The sequence below is a fragment of the Filicampus tigris genome, chromosome 12 (genome assembly GCF_054856515.1).
Source record: "Filicampus tigris isolate MCC_2025a chromosome 12, RoL_Ftig_1.0, whole genome shotgun sequence".
In the NCBI taxonomy this organism is placed as follows: Eukaryota; Metazoa; Chordata; class Actinopteri; order Syngnathiformes; family Syngnathidae; genus Filicampus; species Filicampus tigris.
In genome coordinates this window covers 6,584,561-6,608,086 of record NC_141228.1, presented here as the reverse complement: position 1 = coordinate 6,608,086, position 23,526 = coordinate 6,584,561, and the positions used below count along the sequence as shown (strand labels likewise).

At 41.0% G+C, this 23,526-nt stretch overlaps 2 protein-coding genes across 4 annotated transcripts; one reads left to right on the top strand and one right to left on the bottom strand.

Moving 5' to 3' along the window:
* The first annotated feature begins 155 nt into the window (after positions 1-155).
* LOC147138191 (dipeptidyl peptidase 9-like) lies at positions 156-15,719 on the top strand. Of its 3 annotated transcripts, XM_086047271.1 has the most exons (21): positions 156-466; positions 1,861-1,951; positions 4,498-4,742; positions 5,424-5,536; positions 6,536-6,709; positions 8,413-8,581; positions 8,661-8,771; positions 8,890-9,018; positions 9,477-9,538; positions 9,691-9,791; positions 9,911-10,088; positions 10,171-10,330; positions 10,435-10,514; positions 11,131-11,301; positions 11,562-11,697; positions 12,051-12,196; positions 12,324-12,470; positions 12,613-12,765; positions 12,911-13,053; positions 14,039-14,150; positions 14,517-15,719. In XM_086047271.1, the coding sequence occupies exons 2-21, from the start codon at positions 1,896-1,898 to the stop codon at positions 14,607-14,609; spliced, it is 2,679 nt and encodes an 892-aa protein (XP_085903397.1). In that variant the 5' UTR covers positions 156-466; positions 1,861-1,895; the 3' UTR covers positions 14,610-15,719. The 3 variants fall into 3 exon arrangements, with proteins under 3 accessions (XP_085903397.1, XP_085903398.1, XP_085903399.1); XM_086047272.1 differs by lacking the exons at positions 156-466; positions 1,861-1,951 and adding an exon at positions 4,000-4,238; XM_086047273.1 differs by lacking the exons at positions 156-466; positions 1,861-1,951 and adding an exon at positions 4,001-4,171.
* Positions 15,720-18,257: 2,538 nt separating this feature from the next.
* LOC147138190 (angiopoietin-related protein 4-like) lies at positions 18,258-20,750 on the bottom strand. Its single transcript, XM_086047274.1, has 7 exons — positions 20,291-20,750; positions 20,070-20,180; positions 19,898-19,985; positions 19,394-19,507; positions 19,202-19,297; positions 18,830-19,111; positions 18,258-18,751 (listed from the first exon to the last, which is right to left on the bottom strand). Exons 1-7 carry the CDS (start codon positions 20,717-20,719, stop codon positions 18,576-18,578), a joined length of 1,296 nt encoding a protein of 431 aa, XP_085903400.1. The 5' UTR covers positions 20,720-20,750; the 3' UTR covers positions 18,258-18,575.
* Positions 20,751-23,526: the final 2,776 nt, after the last annotated feature.

Here is a 23,526-nt window from a genome sequence, read left to right as displayed (position 1 = left end):
CATAATATTGTAATGCTCTTGTACAGTACGTGAATACTAATGACAGTCGCTGATGCACTTCCGTCGCTTTCTCAACATGAGCGGAAACAGAATGCCCATTCATTCTAGACCCGCTATAGGCTGTAATTCACATCCAGGGACTAGACACGCAGATTCACTACTTGAGCGAACGTTCAAACCGCAATGCCCCTTTTGCTCTTTCAGTTTTGCGACGTCATAACGCCAATCACCAGGCCCGCCCACACAGTTACAGACTAACTGAAGAAGAGGACATTCAGACGAGTTGTCCCTTCCGGTCTCCTGTTTTCTGTAAAACTTATCAAAGAAGTCGTCTCTCTGTGTCATATCCGCGTATTTAGAATGCAGTGACCACCTACGAATTTCAGTTACGTCACTACAGTGAACTTCCTGCTCCCTTTTAAGGAAGTTCCAGACATCAACTTGCAACAACGTAAAGGCAAACAAGGTCAGTGTGTGCGACTAAAACCCAAATGTGTTTCAGTGTGTGAAACTTTTTTTTTTAAAGTTGTGTTTTGGTAGTCGCAATGTAGCATGTCGTAGCTAGCTGCGACGAGGCCCACCAGGCAAATTTAAAGTGACGCGACACAATTTCCCCATGTTTTTGTAAAGTTTTAATATTGTATTTTTTGAGGTTCTCATTGAAATCTATGGATGTGGACAGCGTGAATTGAAGCGCACGGGTTGAGATTGGTTGCTACGACAATGAAATTGTATCGTGAACGGGTTAGTTAAGACGTATCAGGTAAAATTGTTTCACAATTTATCATTTACAACCAAATGTTCTTGATTACAAGTTGGAAACTACTCAAAGTACACATGTACTGTCAAGCAGCAAAGGTATACACCAGTGGTCGGCAACCCGCGGCTCCGGAGCCGCATGCGGCCCTTTCATCCTTATGTTGCGGCTCTGCGTGACTTGGGGAAAATAAATTACAAGTGTCCGATTGAAGTGCATGTTATTTGTCCCAAAAACGTGTCTTCTTATTAAATCAAAGTTTTTGGCCACTTTCATATGTGGTAGGTCGGAGCATAACAACAAAAACTTTTGTTATTATTCTCTCTCTCTCTCTCTCTCTTGCTCTCTCTCTCTTGCTCTCTCTCTCTTGCTCTCTCTCTCAGAAAGGAAAGTTTGTTGGGCCATAGACAAACACATTGGATGGTCCAAGAATTCAACCTGCAATTACACTCAGCTATTTATACACATTAGTAAATGTAAGATTCTGAAAATGCTATGAATGGTACGATTTAGACGTTAAGCTTACTTAAACTTCAAACTTGACAGATTTTTGTAGACTGTTCAAATCTTTAAAGGTAGTGGACTATTCCTTCAAGCTTTTGAAATATCTGATAACGCATCATTTGCCTGTTCTGGGAATGACCTGTAGTTGGAATTTGAATAGCCACCCAGTCCCAGGGTGCAGAACAGTTGGCAATATACAGGGCTTGGAAAAATGTATAGTGAGTGTGTTACATTTGCCAGAGCACTGACATAGACGTGCAGACATGGAAGTGTCGGCGTCATACAGCAGTCACCAAAAGTCAGACTCCAAAGCAAGATCTCCTTGCTGTGGACTTTTTGGCAGAGCTTAGGCTGAAGAGTAGCGGAGCCACGATGAAGCAGCATGCGGACATCTTTTCGGAGTGGGCCCGTCAGCACAGTAACGGAAACAGTTTACCTGTCCATAGCATGTGAGCTTAGATTAGATGAGATATGTTCTGTGTAATGTTTCAGTTAGACCAGGTTCTTGTCATGCCAGTGGTTTAACATGTATTTTATTTGACTTGATTTGAGTAGATTTTTTTCCCCCTCATGTGTTGTGTTCACCATCTGTTCTTTAGGGAGCCAAAACTGGTTCAGGGCCATCGAGCGGTTCATGCACATTGTGAAGAAGCTGAAAACTGAAGACAAGAAAGACGACAGCCAGGGCAGGTATGGAACATTTGTCATTTGATCAACCATTTGTTTCCTTTGTTGTTGAAAGTTGAACAGTCATAAACCATTTATTAACTGTAACCTTTATAAACATTATTAACTGTTTGAAGTCACAATTTTAACGTTTTCAAATGCTGTATCTTAGATAAAGTACAAAGTGAACTTAACCATTCTATATTAACACTAAAATAAACTACTCACCCTTTGAGGATAACTAACAGATAAGTAATGGAGAGCGAACAGGAAAGTGTTACAAAATTACAGGTATTGCTGGAATTAATGTTAACACATCTTGTAATTTTTCTTTACTTAATAGTAGTGCTGTCAAGCGATTAAAATATTTAATCGTGATTAATCACATTTTTGTTCATACTTAACTGGTAGTTAATCGCACATTTTATTTATTGTATAAAAATCCCATTATTTTATTGAATTGTAATACTCTTAACATGAATAAGAAGATTGATTTTCTTATGCAAATACTTTATTAAAGTGGAAGTCAATAGAAACTATTTTTTTCCAAGAATATGTTCTATGCAGACCCACTAGTTTAAACAAGGCATTCTAATAAATACTGCGTTTGTGGAATAAGAGTTAATCCCCCTGTTTTTAGCCATCACTGGAGGCGGCCATTATGTCACATCTGTTGACTGAAAATGACATCATAGTTGCCCAGGGCTCAGGTAACGACAAATCACAGCTCACCTGTTTTAGGAAATGACCCATTATTGGTCATTATCTGAACCCTCAGGGCATCTGTAATGTCATTTTCAGTCGTCAGAAGTGACAAAATGGCCGACCCTAAAATGGCTACATTTTGCTGCTTGACTCATATTCCACAAATGCAATATTTATCAGAATGCCTTTTTTTCAACTAGGGGGCCTGCATAGAACATATTCTTGAAAAAAAATGTTTGGGTTGACTTCCACTTCAATTGAAAAAACAAGCATTCGATTCAACTCACACAAACAGCCCCTCAGCCCTTTCAAACACACACACGCACACCCCCGCGCGCGCGCTTCCGCACACACACACGCACGCACACACACACCCACACACACACACACACACAATTATATTATAAATTATACAATACAATACAATTTTATTTATACAGCACATTTCATAACAGCTAAAGCTGTAACAAAGCATTTTACATACAATACAATAAAAAGGCCATAATACAACAAGTGGAATCAATAAATTAACATAAAACACTATATACAATAGACACCGGAAAAGAGCTGAAAATTTCAGGTCTGGTCGAAAGCCAGAGAATAGAAATGTGTCGCTTCCTCTACTCGAAAGCTTTTTTTGTTATATACATGTCTAGATCGTGGTGACCAGCAGCCTTTATCAATGCAGCCGCTGGTTGCTATGGAAACTTGAATCAAACGATAAAAAAATTGAGGGCGTCAAAAGGGGGTTGGATTAACGTCGATAATATAACGCGTTTAACGGACACCCCTACTTAATAGGTATGGACTGTTAATGAGCTGCCAGACCCTTTTCTATGTTGCTTTGACATCACTGTTCTATTACAGTTCAAAAAGCCTAAGAAAAAGCTGACATCTCGCATGACATCACCTATGAGGACTGTTGGAACCAGGGTTATAATAAGTTTGGGATTTTGCAATGAAGTTAGTTTTTATTTTGCTTTTACTTGTGTTGTTCGATTTCAATTAGTTTTAATTTGTTTGTTTTAGAGCAGTTTTGTCAGTTTTATTATTTCATATTTTTGGAAAATGCTTATTTTTAATTACTTTAAGTATTAGTTTTATTTTTTTTAAGTCTATGAAGTATTTGTCGAACTAAACTACATTTCTCAATTGACTGTATGACCATATGACCTTTTTTCTTCTGTACAGACTTACAGCAACACATAAATACATGTAAAATGAACCCCGATGTTATGACTGGTTGTTTACGTGATGTATCAGTAGTCAGTATCCATGCAGTTGCTATGGTCCTTTTATGGTTTGTCCTTTCTGATGTCATATAGGCCTGAAGTCTTACAGTTGAAATCTTTGAGTTACACACTGACACATTGTCAGTACGTCAAACCTTCTCGGAGTGAGGATGCAAACTCTCTTCCAGTCATGATCTCTGTTGTTACTATGTATTTTTCTTGATAAAGACTTTTTACTCTTCAACTTCCATGTCATATCTGCGAATAGGTCCAAATCCCGCTACCCACGTGACACCCAAAAGCTCATGTATGATGTTATGGACAACCGAACATTTTTGCTATAACCATAGCTAGTTTTGGTTCGTTTTATAAACGTAAGATTCTCAATTTTTAAATTTTTTTTTTTTTAAAGTTTAGTCTCAGTTATTTCGTTAGTTTTCATTAACTTTAATAACCTTGATTGTAGCCAAGTTTGTACTGTTTGAGGTGAAGTTTTTATGGTCCATATTTCCAGAAATGTTGCGACTTTTGAAGCATTTGACTTTGGACGTTCCTCTGTGTCCTCATCAAATCTTGCGTGATTTTCTGTTTTTCTCTCAAACTCTTGATTGTGATCTGAATGTGCGTCTACAGCATTCGAGAGGCACTGGCAGGCATGCCGGTGTTGGACGAGCTTTCTGACAGCACAGAGGTGGTGGAGATGGAGGATGTGACTTCAACTCACTTCCAGGTGCAAAAGCACACGTGGGTTGGCCTGCGAAAAATAATTCGTGAAGGCCGCCAGAACATAGGCTTTCTTGTCAACAAGGCGCCATATGACTTCCTGTTTGTCCAGAAGGACGAGAGCAGCACACATTCCCATCGAATCTATTACCTCGGTAAGGTGGCAATTTTATTTTTTATTTATATTTTATTTTTTTGAGAATTTTTCAGGATTTTGGGGTGGCCCGCAGTCATTGATCTCATTAGAATAGTTCCACCCCTGCCTTGAGTAGCAGCCAAATCACATCTCCACATTCAGAACCAATATAAGAGCAATCTGTTGAAAGCAAACACATTTTTAAAACATGTTTTATTCAGGATCATTAGTGTGATACGTTTACAAATCCCTTGACATGGAGTAAAAAATGGGGCAAACCAATTTTTGCTTTTCAAATGGAATCATCTTTATTCACCAGGACATTATGCAGAGAAATGTTTGTTTTAGTGCATATGAAATAATTTTTTTGGCCTTTCCATAGCTATAAAAACTTATAAATAAATATAAAATGTATTATTTTTGTTAGTAATGGTACTTGTAATCTCCATAGTAGTAGTAGTCAGAGTAGTTGTCAGGCATGTAAGATATGACTTTGCAAACCCTACATTTTTTCGACACCTACACTTTTTACACCGCCCTTATTTTTAATATATGCCGCTGCCCATTCAAAAATGGACGATTGGCTGCAAATGGCCCGTGGGCCAGAATTTGGTAGTTTGGATGCTAAGTCAGAGCCGGTGTGTTCACCAGCACATTCAGTGGCAAGGTTTCAGAGTTGCTTTGTTCCCTCATCTCACAGGTATGCCTTTCCGCAGTCGTGATAACTTACTACTCTACTCTGACATTCCCAAGAAGATACGCAAAGAAGCCCTTCTCCTTCTGTCATGGAAGCATCTGCTGGATCGCTTTCAGGTATGCATGTTTTTATTTTGATACACTTATTTTAATAATAATTATCTCAGTAGTCATTGATGCACTTATAAATGAAAGTGTTGGCCAACTGTGACTGATGCTTACAACCCTGTGGCGTCGGGCCGGCTGTCTGCACGTTGCACTAGTAAAATACAGACAGCGACGCTGACCATTCAAGTACCTTTTGTGCATATGAGAGATGTAATACCCTTCCGTACCATCGGCGGCGGTAGTCACTATTCCTCATGGTTAGAAAAATCCAACCGGAAAGCTATTTGCCGGGGGCGGATTATAAAAACGTAAACACTGCATTCAGCTATATTTTTCGCTCACGATGAACTCCCACGCAAAGTAAACCCTCACGTTCTTGACATAGTATCGTGAAATACTTACATTGTCAACTATCGCTCTTGTACTTGTAAGAAGATTAAGGCAACAAAGGCGTGCTCGCTGTTTATCCGCATTTGTCACTTTCCGTTGGCGCTCCGAGCCCTGATTTGCTAGCAAACAGCCAATCAGAGTGACCGAATGTCACGACTCACAACAAGGATTCAACATGCTGAAACGCCCACCAGACGCTGACGGGATCCGACGCTACGACGGTGGTCACTACACTGATCAGGCAGCGCAATCACACGTCGCGACGGTTCCCGACTTCCGACGTCGGATTGGTGTATCTAGGCCTCATAGCTCAGCGGGTAAACCGACTGTCTTTGGACACAGGAATTGGGCTTCCAATCCTGGTGAGGCTGCTCGATCCATTTTGGACCCAGCTCATGGTTAGCTATGTCACCTAATTGAGGTTGCTTTTAACCCATCAGTTTTAGGAGTGTATTTTCTGCATTGAAGACAAGAGACATAGGGCTATTTTATTGGAATGAATGGTCGATTCATGCCAATCTTAATGTAGAGTGATAATGTTTGTTCTGTGTGTCAAAACAAACGGATTCTTGGTTGGCCAGCATGTTCACAAGTGTGTTCTGTCACGTGTGATCTCAGGCCAGCACACACCCCAACGTTTTCTCAAGGGAGGAGGAGCTTCTGCGAGAGAGGAAGCGCTTCGGGGTGCCAGGCATTGTTTCCTATGACTACCACCGATCCACGGGACTTTTTCTGTTCCAGGCCAACAGCAGTCTGTACTACTGCTTTGACGGTTCAGATAACGATTTCAAAGTGAGTTCCCAAAATTATAACATATTTTTAGTACCATGTTGTAGACCAATAGGAGAGGTAAAAAATGAAGCAGTTCTGCTTCGAGTCACATAGAAAGAAAAATTCAAACTATTTAATGATTTGTGTATTCCTACACTTTGCACCAACAAACTAACAAATATTTACCGACAATCAAGGCTAATTCTTTTGAGCTTTGGCAAATATGTTTTAGATATCAGCATAGACAAAAGATGGTAACTTCCCTGTTTGATCAATTTGTTTTGGAGAAAACCGTACAAAACTAACGTGTTCAGGAACGCCTGCAATTAATGAGCAATTTGACCACACCCCCTCCCCTCCCTCCATGCCTTGTGTGACGTCACGATAGGGACAAATTACATTTTGTCATTCGAAGTCATTGTAAATAACGTTGCTAATATTGTCAAAATAACGCGGATCAGTTGGCCCCCAATACATGTGGACAGCTCTACTTAGGCCCACTTCAACCTCCGAAAACATCACAAAATTTGACTCACGCGGGCCGGACCACTCGCACGGCGACACCGCTGTGTCTCTGGCCGGACAGAAAGCGTTTGCCGCAACGAGACCTCCTCTGTAGCAAACACGGTGCTTCTGGCTGCCTGACCGGTCGTGGCAAACACGGCTGAAGGTGGATACGGAGCTTCTTGGCTGCCTAGACAGCGGATCTCCGTGAAACGGAGCCCCATGTCTTTTCAAAGTTTATAGCTCCATCCATTTTCTCGAATCGGACACTTAGTAGCGATCACACGCCGCACCGGTGATGCCGAGCGAGCGGGCAGCTCGTCCGAGACACAAACTCGGTAAGAAGAAGATCTCCTTCTGCTAACTTTGACTGTTAGCTATCGATAGCTAATTCTGCCTCGACTAGCCACGGGAGCTAGCGGGAGCCAACAGGCATGGCTGCTCGGCTGCCTATGGGAAAATAACAAAGCCTTTGCATCGCTAAATGTCTGAAAACTACGATCAATTGGTACTAAAATTCACATGCACATTCCTGGTATTGTCCACTCTAACCGGTAATTAAAAAAAAAAAAAACGATCAGCACAATATGTTTGATTTTGTGGAGGTGATAGTGTTTTTTCCTCATAGGAGCTCACATTTGATGGTAATAAAAACTAAATGTTGTGCCGCCCGCTTTTATATTTTCACAGTTTGAAATGGACAAGACTAGGAATGTGCAAATCAATTTTAGTGGCAATTAATCACTTTCAGACACTAGGTGACAACAGAACGTGACAAACAAGGAACAACACGGATAACAATGCTTACCTCCCTGCGATGACTTAGACAGCCTGAGATGGAGAAAGGAAGAAAAACCACACCCCAAAAGTGGGCGGCCCGATTTGTGGCTTTCATCATCACAAAAAAGCCCATAAATCACTACAGATTCGTTTGGGGTGGTGAATTTTAGTGCTGATATAATTTTTTCATACAGACCTATTATATAAATGTTGATGTTCAACCCAATCAAGTGTCTCTTTTTTAAGATAACTATCTAGTCAGTGTATTTATTAATAGCAGTAAAAACACGTTTCTCCATACTGTACATTAAGTGTATGGTAAAAGTTGTTCGGAATTATTGCATCCAAAAGGATCTTGGAGGTTACTTTAACCAGCATCTAACAAGTGTACACGTTTCAGTTTTCAGTTTGAGTTTACGTGTGGCTCTGTTTGCATGCAGCAAGTTCCAATGGACCCTTGTGAGATTAAGAGTCAATGTGCAGGCGCACGCATGGATGCCAAAATCTGCCCCGCTGACTCAAACTTTATCAGTTTTGTCCACAAAAATGACATTTGGCTGACCAGCATCAAGACAAGAGAAGAAAAGAGGCTCACCTTCTGCCATAAAGGTCAGAAAGGATATTTTTTAGTGATGTCAGACAGCATTGCTTCAGTGGTGCTTTTATTGTCTTTGAAATGTAATTTCAGGTATTGATAAACCAAACGAGGATGCCAAAACTGCCGGTGTAGCCTCTTTTGTCACTCAAGAAGAATTTGATCGTTTCACTGGATACTGGTGGTGTCCAGCTGCCCAAGATGGTGAGCAATATACAATATTTTCAGACTTTCCAATCAATGTCTTTGTTAATCTGTTGCAATTTAATGTATTTGCCATGTCCACCTCCGCCCCCACCCTGTTTTTTTTTTGACATCTCAGAATCAGATGGTGGAAAAACACTAAAGATTTTGTATGAGGAAGTGGATGAGTCGGAAGTTGACATCATCCATGTCCCATCTCCAGCTCTGGAGGAATGTAGTACTGATATATACAGATACCCACGCGCAGGTACATTTTTGCTGAAACGCTTATAGTTCATGGTTAGTGAATATTGTACTTTTATTTGTTTGTTTTCAACCATCCCTCAGTTCTTGTAACCCACTTGTGATTCATGTGTACAGCACTGTGCAGAACACAGTTAAGTTTTATTTGGGGCTTAGGGTTAGACACTTAGGGTCTAAGAAAGATCTTAGTATATGATGTTTTGCCATAACAAGTCCATCATCAGGTTCATGAAGCTGTAGTTAACCTTTTCCCCCACAAGAGGGAGCAACCACTGTTTATTCTGTTTGTGCATTGAATGCATTCAATGCCTGCAATTGTCTAATTAGAGATTTTAATTTTGACATTACTCAATAAATTATTATTATTATTTTTTTTGTTACCAACTCTAATTTTTAATAAGCTGTTTTTACTCTCTCATGGTAGTATACAGTATCGTTGTATATAACAGTGCTTATTTCCAGGCAGCAAGAATCCGGCTGTTACCCTGAAATTAGCTGAAATCAAGATAGACAATCTTGGCAATGTGAGTGCTCTCGCGTTTTGAAACAACTGGGTGGGTTTTGTTTATTTTGTTCTCGTCATCCAATCTGGAGCGCTTCTATTAATCTATTTGCTGTCCAGTGAATACAGCGCTGGTAATAAAAAAATGACCAGTATTTTGCTCCCCCTCTCTAGACTGTCCGCACACGAGAGAAGGAGTTGCTCATGCCCTTCACAAGCTTGTTCCCCGGTGCTGAATACATCACCCGAGCTGGATGGACTAACGATGGTCGATAGTAAGTTCCCTGACAGGAAGGAGGAAAAAACTGTGCTATCGTGACTGTAGCTCAATATGTTCTCCATAACAATGAATGCTTACACTGCTGAAGTTCATATGGTGACTCTACTCTGTCAGTGCATGGGCAACCTTGATGAACCGACGGCAGCAGCATCTCCAACTGGTCCTGTTGCCTTTGTCGCTCTTCATTCCTGTGGACCAGGACAACACCAGCAGAGTGGAGAGCCTGGAGGCTGTTGGCGACACGGCTCACCCACTCATCATTTACCAACAGAACAGCAACATATGGATCAATGTATGTGCTTATTCGGAATACATGGACATCCATCACGTACATCATGTAGACATGAGAGAAAGCTGCAATTTGTTTTTTGTAGGTCCATGATATCTTCTACCCATTCAGTCAAAGCAGCGATGAGGAGATCACATTTATCACAGTAAATGAGTCCAAGACGGGTTTCTGCCACCTGTACAAGGTCACCACGCTGTTAGAACGTGGCAGTTATAGCTGGAGCAAAGGCTACACACACTCTGAGGGTATCATTGTGCTAAATCTCCTGTATATAATAGATCTAATTCTAAAAGGTTACATGATTTACTCAGACATGATTTCATCTGTTGCTATTCTCCACTATGACCAGATCATTTCAAATGTCCAATCAAGGAGGAAGTGGCACTGACTAGTGGAGAGTGGGAAGTGTCGGCCAATCATGGATCAAAGGTATCTATTTCCGTAAAACACTCACTCACTCACTTCACTCACTCACTGACAAGACATTGCACTGCAAAGTACATTTGCCTGTGGAGCAAACTTTTAAAATGTTACAAGCAGTGTAATAAAGTATGCAGTGTATATCAGTCAACTTTGGGGGGAAAAAAAATTGCCCGTGGTTGTGAAAGTAAGTGTGTTTGTCTGTGCTCTGCGATTGACTGGCAACCAGTCCTGGGTTTACCTCACCTGTTGCCCAAAGTTAGCAGGGATAAGCTACAGCTTACGTGCCACCCAAATGGAGACAAGATGAAAGCTTAATCAAATGGATGGATGCTATGGGAACTTGCTATTTGTCTAAAACACAGGGCAGTTATGAACACAAATAGCCACTAATCACATCCGGGGTGAGTGGTGGCTTATTTACATGAGACTGGACAGCCCTAACCCTAAAACAGGCTGAATGCAACAGAGGGTGAAAAGTGTGCTGTAATTCTTCATCCTTGGGGTATTTTCTAACATACATTAAACAAACTTTCTCCATAATGTTCTGTATGAACAAACAAAAGAATGATTCTAATGATTTCCCCACTTTTTCTTTGCTATGCTCTGTTGTGTTGTGATGCAGCGGTTGTCCAGCCCTCAAATTTGGGTTGATGAGACCGGAAAGCTAGTGTACTTCCAGGGAACGAAAGACTCACCCCTGGAGCAACACTTGTACGTCGTGAGCTACGAGTCACCGGGAGAAATTGTGCAACTCACTAAGCCTGGTTTCTCGCACAGCTGCGCTGTGAGCCCTGTACGTATGCCCAACACACCACAACGCACAAAGGCCCATCTGTAATAGGTATTTTTCCACGATCATGTCAGATTTATGTGTGGACTGCTTAAGAAAATGATAAACCTATGAAACACTTGTTACTAAACTTTACTCACACAGAACACACAAAGTTATCCTGTACACGTTGTAGACACAAAGTTAGGGTTGACCAATTTAGTATTGGGGGTCAAGAGCTCTCAAATGTGTTGAAACTCCCCCCCGTTTGTCCAATTGCGCAGACATTTGACATGTTTGTGAGCGAGTACAGCAGCCTGACCAGCACACCTTGCGTGCACATCTACAAGCTGAACAGCTCGGACGGCAACCCGCTGCACAAAGAGCCGGAGTTCTGGGCAAGTCTGATGGAGCCTACTGGTACTGAATGACTTTTCTAAATGTTTCTTTGAAATCGACAGTACAGCGTCATAACTCAGACCGAGCCCTGCCACAAATAGCAAAAATGTACCAGTATTTAATGCCTCCTTTGAAAAGCTTTAGAATTGCCTTTTCTATTAGACAGAGCTTTGACCTGAGCGCAAAGACAAAAAATATGGGATTACTTTCAGCAAATAACAAGAGGATACGTTCAAAAAGAATAGATATCAGCGAATTGATAAATGGTGAATTGCAAATATGCAGGGGAAAAAAATGCGTATTTTGTCTTTTTACACAATTTTCATGTTGTTTTGATCTTTTGGCAATAATATTCCCATGGTTTTAATTTTCAGGTTACCCTCCTAATTACTGTCATCCCGAGATATTTAGCTTCTTGGGGAAGTCTGGCTTTCAGCTTTACGGCCTCCTGTACAAACCACACACTTTGGTCCCAGGGAGGAAATATCCCACCGTTGTCTTTGTCTATGGTGGTCCTCAGGTTTGAGCTCCTCATTCTAATTGTAAACACTTTGCTGTATTCAACAACACTTTGGACTCAACGGTTGCTCTTCACATGTTTTTTTTAAAGTTAGGACCCGGTTTGTGTCATGTGACTTTTTTTTCAGGTCCAGTTGGTAAATAACTCATATAAAGGCATAAAATACCATCTGATGAGCAGGTTGGCGTCTCTTGGTTACGTCGTGCTCATCATTGATGGGCGGGGCTCCTGTCAGCGTGGACTTAAGTTTGAAGGAGCAGTGAAGGACAAAATGGTATTTACCTTTGAATTCACATGCGAGGGAAGCGTGTCAGTTAAAGTCATGATTGATACACTTTAGTTTTCTCCCTTTAGACAGAATTTATGGCATGCGTGCAACCGTTGGTCCATTCTTTGCCCTTGTCTTCCTTCACCAGGGCCAAGTGGAGATTGAAGACCAGGTGGAGGGTTTGCACTACGTAGCGGACAAGTACAAGTTTGTGGACTTGAATCGCGTTGCCATCCATGGCTGGTCCTACGGAGGTTTTCTCTCCCTCATGGGCCTCATTCACAAACCTGACATCTTCAAGGTAAGCAAAACAACCATTCGCTGTTGATGCTTTTGAGAAGCACATTGCCAATAAGAACTTTATCGAAACTGTTTTCCTCATTTTGCCGCCATCGTTAGACTCTTGACTTTTAAGTGAATTGACAGAAGACTTATGGTGCGTTTAGGTTGCCATTGCAGGCGCTCCAGTGACATTGTGGATGGCTTACGACACTGGTTACACAGAGCGGTACTTGGATACCCCCGAAAACAACCAGGAGGGCTACGATGCTTGCTCAGTTGCACTTCATGTCAACAAGTTCCCTAATGAGTAAGAGCATTCATTTTTTAAAAACACTGCCTTTAGTTCACATGGCTTTGCTAGAATATTAATATGGAAACTGGAAAGAAGTTCAATGTCCCACAAACATGACTTAATGTCAGAAAAGAGTACCTTCTGCTTTTAAAATAATATGTAAGAAGTTTTTCCTGTTTGGTGCGCTGTCATTTAGATTTCTTGTTTGAATTTTGTAATGAAAAATTGGAACAGTGTCAGATTTTCATTGACGCATATTCAATGATAATGATAATGAGAATGATTAAAGGGTAAGTCAACCCAAACATATTTTTTTCTAGAATATGTTTCTATGCAGGCCCACAAGTTGAAATACAGCTTTCTGATTAATATTGCATTGGTGGAATATAAATTAAGCAGCAAAATGCACCCACTTTTAGCCATCTGACAGGGCGGCCATTTTGCCACTTCTGTTGAATGAGGATGACATCGAAGTTGCTCAGGGCTCAGATAACGACCAATCATGGCTGAGCTTCAGAAAACAGGTAAACTGTGATTGATCGTTTCCTGAGCAACATTCGATGTCATCTTCAATCGACAGAAGTGACAAAATGGCCCTCCCTGAGCTAGATAAAAACGGGTGGATTCCTCATATTCCACAAACGCAATATTAATCCAAATGCCATGTTTAGACTAGTGGTCCTGCATAGAACATATTCTGGATAAATATGTTTGGGTTGACTTCCACTTCAAGAAAAAATTAAACAATGAAAGTGGATGGAAAATTAATGAAATAATTTGTTGCACACTCTTTTGAGACAATTAGTGCAATCAGCTGTCATTGAGGCGTGTGCACCTGTGGGCAGGTACTTTGGTCTGCTCCAGCTACCTCAGCTTTGAAGAAGAGTACTTTCTTCAGACTGCTTCTTTCTAACAAATCCATTAAGGTGTATGTTAAGGTCATCCATGTTGAGCACTGTGTAAGATGTCAAATGCTGAATGTTGCTGTTAAACCCCACAGACCAAACAGACTGCTGATCCTCCATGGATTTCTTGATGAGAATGTTCACTTTTTCCACACAAACTTTCTGGTATCTCAACTCATCCGGGCGGGGAAACCATACAGCCTTCAGGTAGGAGCATTTTCTCAAATGACATCTTAATTTAGTTTATCATTATAGGAATCAGAATCAGCGAACCAGTTCTCCACTCATCTAATACTTTAACCCAGCTTTGGTTTGGGAAGTGTGTAAAGTAAATGATCATTTCTTACTAAGAAAAACTGAACAAAGGAAGTCATTCATATTAATCTGTAAAAATGATTGACAGTCAGAGTACTACTGATATTTACTTTTCACTCGCCATTAATGCTATACAAATGTTAAGTTGAGACCGATTGAATAAAAAGTGTTGGTTATGTGAAGTGTTTAGCAAATCTGGCTGCCCTCAAAATGACATTTGTTCAATGTTGCTATTCCCTGTGTTTAAAATGTCTTTAGGTTTATCCCAACGAACGACACAGCATCAAGGGTCCAGAGTCTGGAGAACATTATGAAATCACACTGTTGCACTTCCTCCAGGAAAACCTCTGATAACCTTTTTTACACGCGCACTCAATACTCTACTCCAGCAGGGGGAGCTGCTCTGTGTGTTTTGATGCACAGAATACTTTGATGCGATACAGTATGTTGTTGTTTTTTATAGTCATATTTTCAACTTTTAGAAAGTACTTTTGAGTTATAATATACAATGTAACAACATACTCAAGGTTGACCAGTCACAGTATTTTCATTTTCTATTTTGCTCGTAAATTAAACTGAGCACAGTTGCACATTTGTACACCTCTGGCCTCAACCATGTTTAGATAATGGAGCTGATTCGTCAAATGACATTTCAAACTCATTTTAATATTTTGATCAATCCCACAGCTAGTTGACAAAAAAGGTCAAGTGGTTTGACAATTTGAAAAAGTGCCGTGGCATCAATTTTGGTGAAAATGTTTATATCTCCAGATTTGGGATGTTTTCCAAACTAAATATATTTCCTTATTGCGCATGAGTTGGTCAAAGCACTGTTCTATTTTGTCAGACAAAAAAAACAAAAACAAAAAAAAAACAGTTTGGAAAAGGTTGTCGTGGTATTGCTTCAAACAAGCAGGGGGAGCTATTCACCCAGAACTGCAAGATAACGTCTAAAAGGATCGTATTTGTGTTTTCTATTTGTCAATTTGTTACAGACTTTTTGTAAACTATGCTCTTACAGCATGTTTGTATTAACATGTCACAATTATATTCAGTTATTAAAAATATATAGTGCTGTTTTTGGCCTGGATAAAAAAAAAAATCGCAACTTAGTAGATCCTTTCACACAACAGATAATTAATTGGGAGTGACTTTTTCTCCTGCTCTAAATAGCGGATAACTTGATATAAAATCTTAAAAAGACAAATGATAGTTTATCAATCAGCGGGTCGAACTGAACGTTGGTCCTTTCATACTTAAAGGCCTTGTTACTTACTGCCCTGATGAGCATGATTCTGTACATACATTTATTTACTTCCCGTTATCATGGGGATTATGGCTGACAAAATCAAGATATTGTTTTTAGTATTTTATTGCTCTTTGGTTTAAATAAACGTAAAAAGAATATATACACACATGAGTTTAGCTGTCCTTTGAATAAATGTGAATGTCCACTTGCAACTTTGTTTCCATCATTCAGGTGGCAAGGCACAATATATGTACTCATATTAACATACTGTGCAGGAGTTATTGTTTATATAACCCACAGGAGTTCCTCATGTGTTTTATCTCACAGCGATAACCAAAATAAATTAGTCAATACCCCACCCACTCCTCATACTTTCATCATATACAGTGGGTCCAGAAAGTATTCAGACCCCTCGAAATTTTTCACTTTGTGCCATTGCAGCCATTTGCCAAAATCACAAAAAAAAAATATTTATCTTTAATGTACACTCAGCACCCCATCTTGACAGAAAAAAAAACAAATGTAGAAATTTTGCGAATTTATGAAAAAAGAAAAACTGAAATATCATATGGTCATAAGTAGGGGGGTCAAATTAGTGCATTAATTGCGATCAATGGATTACAGTCAGAGTTCAAGCGTTATCTTTTTAATCGCTAACTTTACTGTTTCACTATGATGATGAGATCCATTTTGATGCGTGGGGCTTGTGCTTGACTTGTTGGGGGTATAAAAACAATGATCAGTGTCGCACTCTGAAGTGGACACTGATAGGCTGTCATTGTGTTTGTCACAACCTGATCGGCTCCTATTGTAGGTGGGAGGGCAAGTTCAGGAGCAGCGATAAGACGTGAAAATGGAGGAGAATGTGAGAGTTGTTGGTAAATTTAAAAACCGCCCTGACGGCACTATTGATAAAGACAGAGTGACATGCCTTGTTTTGTAAGAAGAACTTTGATTACCAAAGAAGCAGTTCAAGCCTACCACATAAATGCAAAGCAACCAGCCGACTAAAGCCGCAGCTAATGATAGCAACGAGGACGCTAATGTAGCGAGCCATTGCAAAGCTCTTCGCCAAACTAAACTCGAGAACAACCCGCGTGTGAGCAAGTCTGTGACCGAGAGGCTGACGAATGTTCTTGCCAAGCGAATAGCGATGAACTGCAGGGTGATCAACATAGTTGAAGACAGGGATTAATTGCCGTGTTGCAAACAGCATCCAATGACCCATCATATAAACACCGTGCAGGACAGCTGTGATGACTAAAATCAGCAAGATGTATGACGGTGAAAAGAAAAGCATGGGGGGGGATTTGGACAAATTTGCTATAACCGCAGATCACTGGACCTCAACTCACAACCACGGTTATTTGGGGGTGACTGGACACTTTATTGATGGTGAGTGGAACTTCAACTCATTTTATACTGATCGTCGTCAAAACAGAAACCAGGGACTTGGCTGATAAATGCGAAAAACAGTTCCTCAAGGTGGCAAATGACTGGGTAATTGGAAAAAAAGATATACACAATCAATACAGATGCATGCATACAGTCATTGGGGGGCTTTGGAGCTTTTCTCAGCAATTTTTAAGTGAGATAAAAAAATAATTAATTAGATCAATTAATTACAGATCATAATTAATCTCTTTTTTAAAATCTCTTGACATCCCTAGACTCATAAGTATTCCGACCCTGTGCTCAGTATTGAGTTGAAGCACCCTTTTGAGCTAGTTCAGCCACAAGTCTTCTTGGGAATGATGCAACAAGTTTTTCGCACCTGGATTTGGGGATCTGTTAGGCCCCTGTCGGGTTGTGGCCGTTAAGCAGTGTGTGCGGGATCTCTCCCCCTGCCTCTTCCTGATTGGTGGCTCTCGTCACCAGCTCAGCCAGCCAATCAGTGCGGGGGGGCTCAGTGCGGGGGGCTTGTGACCAATTGCTTTCAGGTGTGGCACTTAGTTAAAAAGGACTTTGTTGCTGCTGGACAGGCCTGGCTGCGGGTGATGTAGGTATTGTTTTGTGTTTGGTACCGCTGTTTTTTGTTTAGTGCACCTTCTTCGCCATAATCTTCATGTATCCTTTTGTGTTGCCACTATCCATTCGTTTTTGCCATAACCTCTCTAATTCATTACTGAGTCCACTTTATCCATTCGTGTGTGTGCACTAGGGCAGTCGGGATTCGGGGGTGATCACTCCCATTTTGTTTTCATATGGCCAGATTGTTAGTGCACTTTTACCATTTACCCCTTCCAACTCTCACGCCAATGTTAGACCCCTCCTCCTTGCCGTTTTGAGGAGGGGTCGTAAAAGGATCATTTGGCATTCTTCCTTACATATCCTCTCCAGTTCTGTCAGGTTGGATGGTAAACGTTGGTGGGCAGCCATTTTCAGGTCCCTCCAGAAATGCTCAATTGTGAAAAACATTTATGTCCAATTTGTGTAACGGTACACGTGGGTGTATTAATACGTTTCGGTATAGCATGTTCGGTTCGGTCCACTTATTAGCGCGAGTTTATTGCTGTTTTAGCAGGATAAGTAAGAAAAAAAAAGTTAATTAATGATAGTGTAGTGTTTCATTTGCCTGACTTCTGTGCAGGAAGTGTGAGCCGAGTTACTACTCACCGGTGGAAATGATGTGAGTCTGAATGGTTGTCTGTCTGAATACAGTATAGGCCCTGCGATTGACTGGCAAGCGGTCCGGGGTGTTTATACATGGTGTGGGATTTTTAGGTACCTCATTAGCAGGGGCACAAACCTCAAGATTAAAAACTTTATTTTCACTCAGTTTTTACAAATGATATATTTGAAGCATAAAATATTGTAGGAAATAATATACAACTTAAAATTATTTAAAAAAAAAAAAAACCTTATAAAGGGAATACTTGTAAATGTCAATGTGACAGAGAAATCTTATGGCATAGCATAGAAACACAAATTATGATAATCCAGTGCAATAAACAGATAAGTGTGCTTGCTGAGTTTGTCAGCCACTTGTTTCAGTCTTAAATTGGTTCACCGCAAACACTCGTTTTCCCATACTTGCTTTGGTCCTCTGCTGCCGTTTCCACAAGACTTTATTGCTGGTTTATTGATATCGGTGCAAGCTTCATACGAGTTGTTCTCAAAGAGTTGTTTTCTCCCTTTGTGTTGGTCCAAAACATCCTCCTCGGCGGCCACCTGAGCAGGCCGGACCTTCTGGGATATTTGCCGTTGAGGTTTGAGGCGCCGCAGCTGCTGAACCACCAACCTCCTGAAACCAAATGACCTGTCACAATCCGGTCTCTTGTTTTGTTGCACTTGACGTGAACAGATTAGATGAAGCTCTCACCTGAGTGAAGCTCAGCACAGTTGACGTCCCCGGCGAGGTCGTTGTCACGGTCGGCTGTGGAGAAAGGAAGAGCCGAGGCTCCCGTCAGAACGCTTCCCCCCTGAACTCCAGATGTAGAATCTTGCTCCAGGTGGAGAGCGTAGTTCTTTTCTTCGCCATCAAATTGGACGGGATGGAGAGTCGCGTGAGTCTCTCCTGACCAATCCGTGAATTCCACTTGAAGCAGGTACTGGCCTTGTTTGGAGATTGCGTGAATGTTTTCCAGGCCCAACCAAAACTCACCTGAAAGGAGGAAATACTCGTTGTTGTCACTGGAGTTTTGTGAGACAAATTTGTGGTGCGTTTCATGTTTGATGTCAACGATGGGCTCACCGTTCAGGCTGCCGAAGCCTTTTTTGTAGCTATTCCAAAGCTGGTTAAAGTTCTGGGACCCATCAAAACGTTTCTGGATGACCGTCCAGCCGCCTTCTGTGAAGGCGACAAAGACACGTTTGAGTTTTCAGGCTGAAAGTGGGCGATGACGACTAATATGAAAGGCGTCGGGTGGACTGCTTCGCATCTAACCTGAGGTCATTTCACAGAGGACGTTGAAAGGCTGCGAGGTCTGTGCTTGGATGGGGTAAATTCCACTGGTTCGCTGCCCCCGTAGAAACAGATCGTGGCAATCTCGAGCGAAACCTGAACAAAACAAAAAAAACCCCAGACAAACAGATCAGATGGTTGTACAAGTCTGCAGCTTCTCAACTCCAGTTTTTGGGCTGGCGCTATGATGAAAGACTGCCAAGATGGAAATGAACTCCTTTTTTCCTGATCTTTGGACTCTGACAACAAGTCAGGTGGTGTACTTTGAGTCGCAGTGGTTCAGTTTTGTTTTTACGTGTCACTTTAAATAGCCTATCCTTCTTTGCCGGTACTTGTCATGACCTTTATCACACTGTCAAAGTTCAACATTATGTATAGACAGTAGCACGTAAGTCCACCGGAAAAAGTGACGAAACATAAAGCGTGATACGCGCTGTTGAGAGCTCAACGTTTAACCGCAGCTGATTTGCAAAGTGATTCAATGACCTGTTTTGTTGTCACTGGGCGCCGAATCCCCGCTCAGCGTCGTCTCCCCGTGCCTGCGCCTGAGGAATCGAACTCCCTTGTGCGCAACCTGGAGTAATGGCAATCTGTCAGTTGGGATGACCAAAAGCGCACCCGTGTGCCCCGTTGTCTTGAAGCATGGAGAGACACTCACCTTGTTCTGCAGTGTGAGCAGGTGTAAACTCTGCTTGTCCAGTTTGTCTTGTTGCTGCCTGATCTTGTCCACCAGCTGATCGATGCGTCTGTTCTGCGCTGCCACGGCTCTCTGGGAATACGCATTGGAAGAACCGTCAGACAACTTTCTGTCAGGCGCCGGCGAGGGCACGCTTGTCGTCGCTCCCGCCGTTTTAGCAACTCAAGCCTCTTTCTGCTCACCTGGATAAATAACACCGTTGCGTTGTCGCCTCTGAAGCCGACGTCCGTTGCCACTCCAAGCGCTTGATCCACTTTCTCCTCGAGTGCGTTCATGCGGGCGCGGATGTCCTGGGTCTGTTTGGTCTTCTCCTTCACCTCCTCGCCCATCCTTTCCTCCTCCTCCCGACTGGCCTTCAGGGCTTCGCCTTGCTCGCGCCGCTTTCCCTCCAGTGCGACGACGGTGGCGTTTAAGGCCTTCAGTTGGCTGTTGACGTCCCTCATCTGGGCTTTGGTCTTGTCTACGTGCTCCTTGAGACCCTGTCCCAGCTGCAGCAGGCCGTGGGCCACCACGTTGACATCATCCCACGAGGCCCCTTTGTCCACGGGGAGCCCCGCCGCTGCGTTCAAGAGCAGCACGGGGACCAGGATGACAGTCTGAAGCGTCTGCATCTTTGGCCGGTGTCGATTTCAAATGCTGATCTTGTTGTCTGTTTTGTCATGCAGACGGACTTGTAAGGTTTTTATAGCAGAGCGCTGCAGCCGAGGACTGCGTTGATTGGTCCGCAAGGCTTTGGAGGTGGGCACGCAGGACAGTTTGGGGCGTGGAAACAGGTCACCACTTGTAAAATGATGCAATGGAAGCTCTACATTTCTGGCTGACATAAATGGTTGTGGTAAGGGTTGATTTTGCATCACTTTGTTTTTGTAAAATATTACACTACTATTTTTTTCCGTAGTATCAATTTTGTTGATTTTTTTTTTTTTTTTTTTTTTCTGACAACCTATGCACGTTTTCAAATAGTTAACTATCAGTTTAATTAAGGTAAGTTAATTATTTGTGTAGTTTTTAATGGACCTTATGAACTTTAAACTTTAGATCAGAATAATAACTTCAGCTTCATTCATTTCTTTGAAATCTGTCACAAAAGATATCAAATTCATATATGGATGTAAATCATACATTCATCCGTCTATTTTCCATACCTCTTGGCCTCGTTAGGATCACGGGTATAATTAATAATTGCTTTGCGAAGATTAAGAAATAGCTGAAATACAGTCATGTGACTCATATCGTTAAACACTTTTTTTTTTTTAGTTTTGGATAAATTCACAGTGAAAATCCCCAATAAAGTGAAGACATCTACGTATGCTAGAAAAAATAAATCCCTGTTAAAATATTGTTTTCGTAAGGGGCCAGTAGTTACTAGTTTTCAAGCATGAATCAGGAATGCTGGGGAAAAATTTTGTGAGAAGTAGGGGAAAGTTCATCCCGCAGGGCTCTTTACAGCCTCACTCCTGACAGCAAAATTCCAAACAATGGCACGCACATGAAGACATGCACACCCAGACACAAGTCACATGGTCTGAACACATGAAAAGTGAAACACACACTTAGTGTATTTAGGCAGACTCAAACTTCATGATCGTATAAAAAAGTCGTTTTAACTAACATACCAATTAGGTCTATAACTCAGCAGGCAAAATGTTTTTTTTTTTTTTTTTTGGAAATGTTTTTCTTGTTGGTGTGTTCATTGTCAACAAAACTTCCAACTTTTAGAGAAACACTTTATAGCCCACTTACTGAATATTAGGGTTGGACAAAGTACGGACACACATCTGGGCCACTCTGTTCTTTAATCCGGCCCACCCAGAATTTACATTATCAAGAGTCCTGTAATATTTGTTACGGTAAAAGTTGTTTTCCTTTTAAAGTTGGTTAATGAAGTAAATGATTTATTAGTATAAATGAATGTATTGGCGTTTTTTTTTTTTTTTTTGTACAAAAAAAAAAAATTGTCATTAAACATTTGACTCCATTATTTATTGCAAAAATAAAACTATTAGAAAAATACATTTAAATCTACATTAAAATTTTTAAATAATTGCTTGGTTAATTATAGTAAAAATGTAATAGTACAAATATAAAAATAAGAATTGGCCGTTTTTATTGATTTATTTGTATTCTATAATTAAAACAAAACAATTGTATGTTTTCTTATCTATTTTGAAGCATACACATTGTAACGTTCTATCACATTTTGTAGTCCACGGGATTGTTTTTTTCATGTCCATTCATCCGGAAAAACGGCAAGCGTGATGCGGAAGACATGGCGCAGTCCACAGCGCTCATGCAGGGCACGTTTCCCTGCTGCTCTGCACGTATCCCCCGTAGCCCCCTTTGCCTCAGCTGACGTGAGGCAGAGCACAGCGTTCATAGTTGTTCAGCTTGACGCCTGACGTCAGAACACACTGTTCCATTTGCACATGAGGTTAAGCCTTTTGTAAACAATCTCTTGTCTTTGGTGGAAGATATTGATCATCTTAATTCAAATGGGCAGTTGTTGATCTCTCTATAATATATGTGGTTTAGCACCCACTGATTAACCTATTATTAGATTTTATTTATTTTTTTCTTGGTTTTTGGGGGGCAGCCAACCCCCATTTTATTGGAGGTTTATAAGCATTTTTAAAAGTTTTTTGTGTGTACCCAAAAAAAAAGGTTCAAATACATTTTAGTAGGTGTCAATTAGGCTATATGAAGATTTTTGCTATTTGCTATTAGCGGCGGTCCACTGTACAGTTTTAAGTTGTAATATTACCATTCACGACTAGATGGCAGACATGGCTTAGTTGCGCTTGTGCCGGGTCTTTTCCTGTCCTATACTACAACACGAGAAGGCCAAGTAGTTTTTTTTGCAGATTTGGAATGGCAGGCAGGACAAACATAGTACCTGAATAATATTAAAATTTTGAGCAAGTTGAATTTTGTGGTAAAAATGCACAAAATTAGTTTTTGCACTTAATTTCGGCTTGCTGTTATATCGTTTTGTGTTGTCCATGAATGGTAATTTTCATGCAAGAGAGCCCTTTGCACTGGGAAAAAAAATAATTACAGTATGTGTGTAAAAAAATTGTGAATGCATTCATTTTGATTAACCAATAAATGCAATAAACATTACCGGACTCTTGATAACGTTAACTGCTCAATGGGCCGGATTAAAGAACACTTTGTGTGCCACTGTTATACAAAGTAGCTAAATTTGAGTGTCTAAATGGAAACAATGCTTTACTGTCTTTGCATTTGTTGGAGGTTCCCCATTCAATGTTTTATGAAAGTAAAACAATTCCACTGAATCATTATGTAATTTCCTAATCATCCTATCATTACAAAGCAGCAGCAGCAGTTCAGTCAAACCTTATCTTTCAACGTCTGCCCTATTTTCTGCAGAAAATAAAAAGTGCGACACAATCAATCA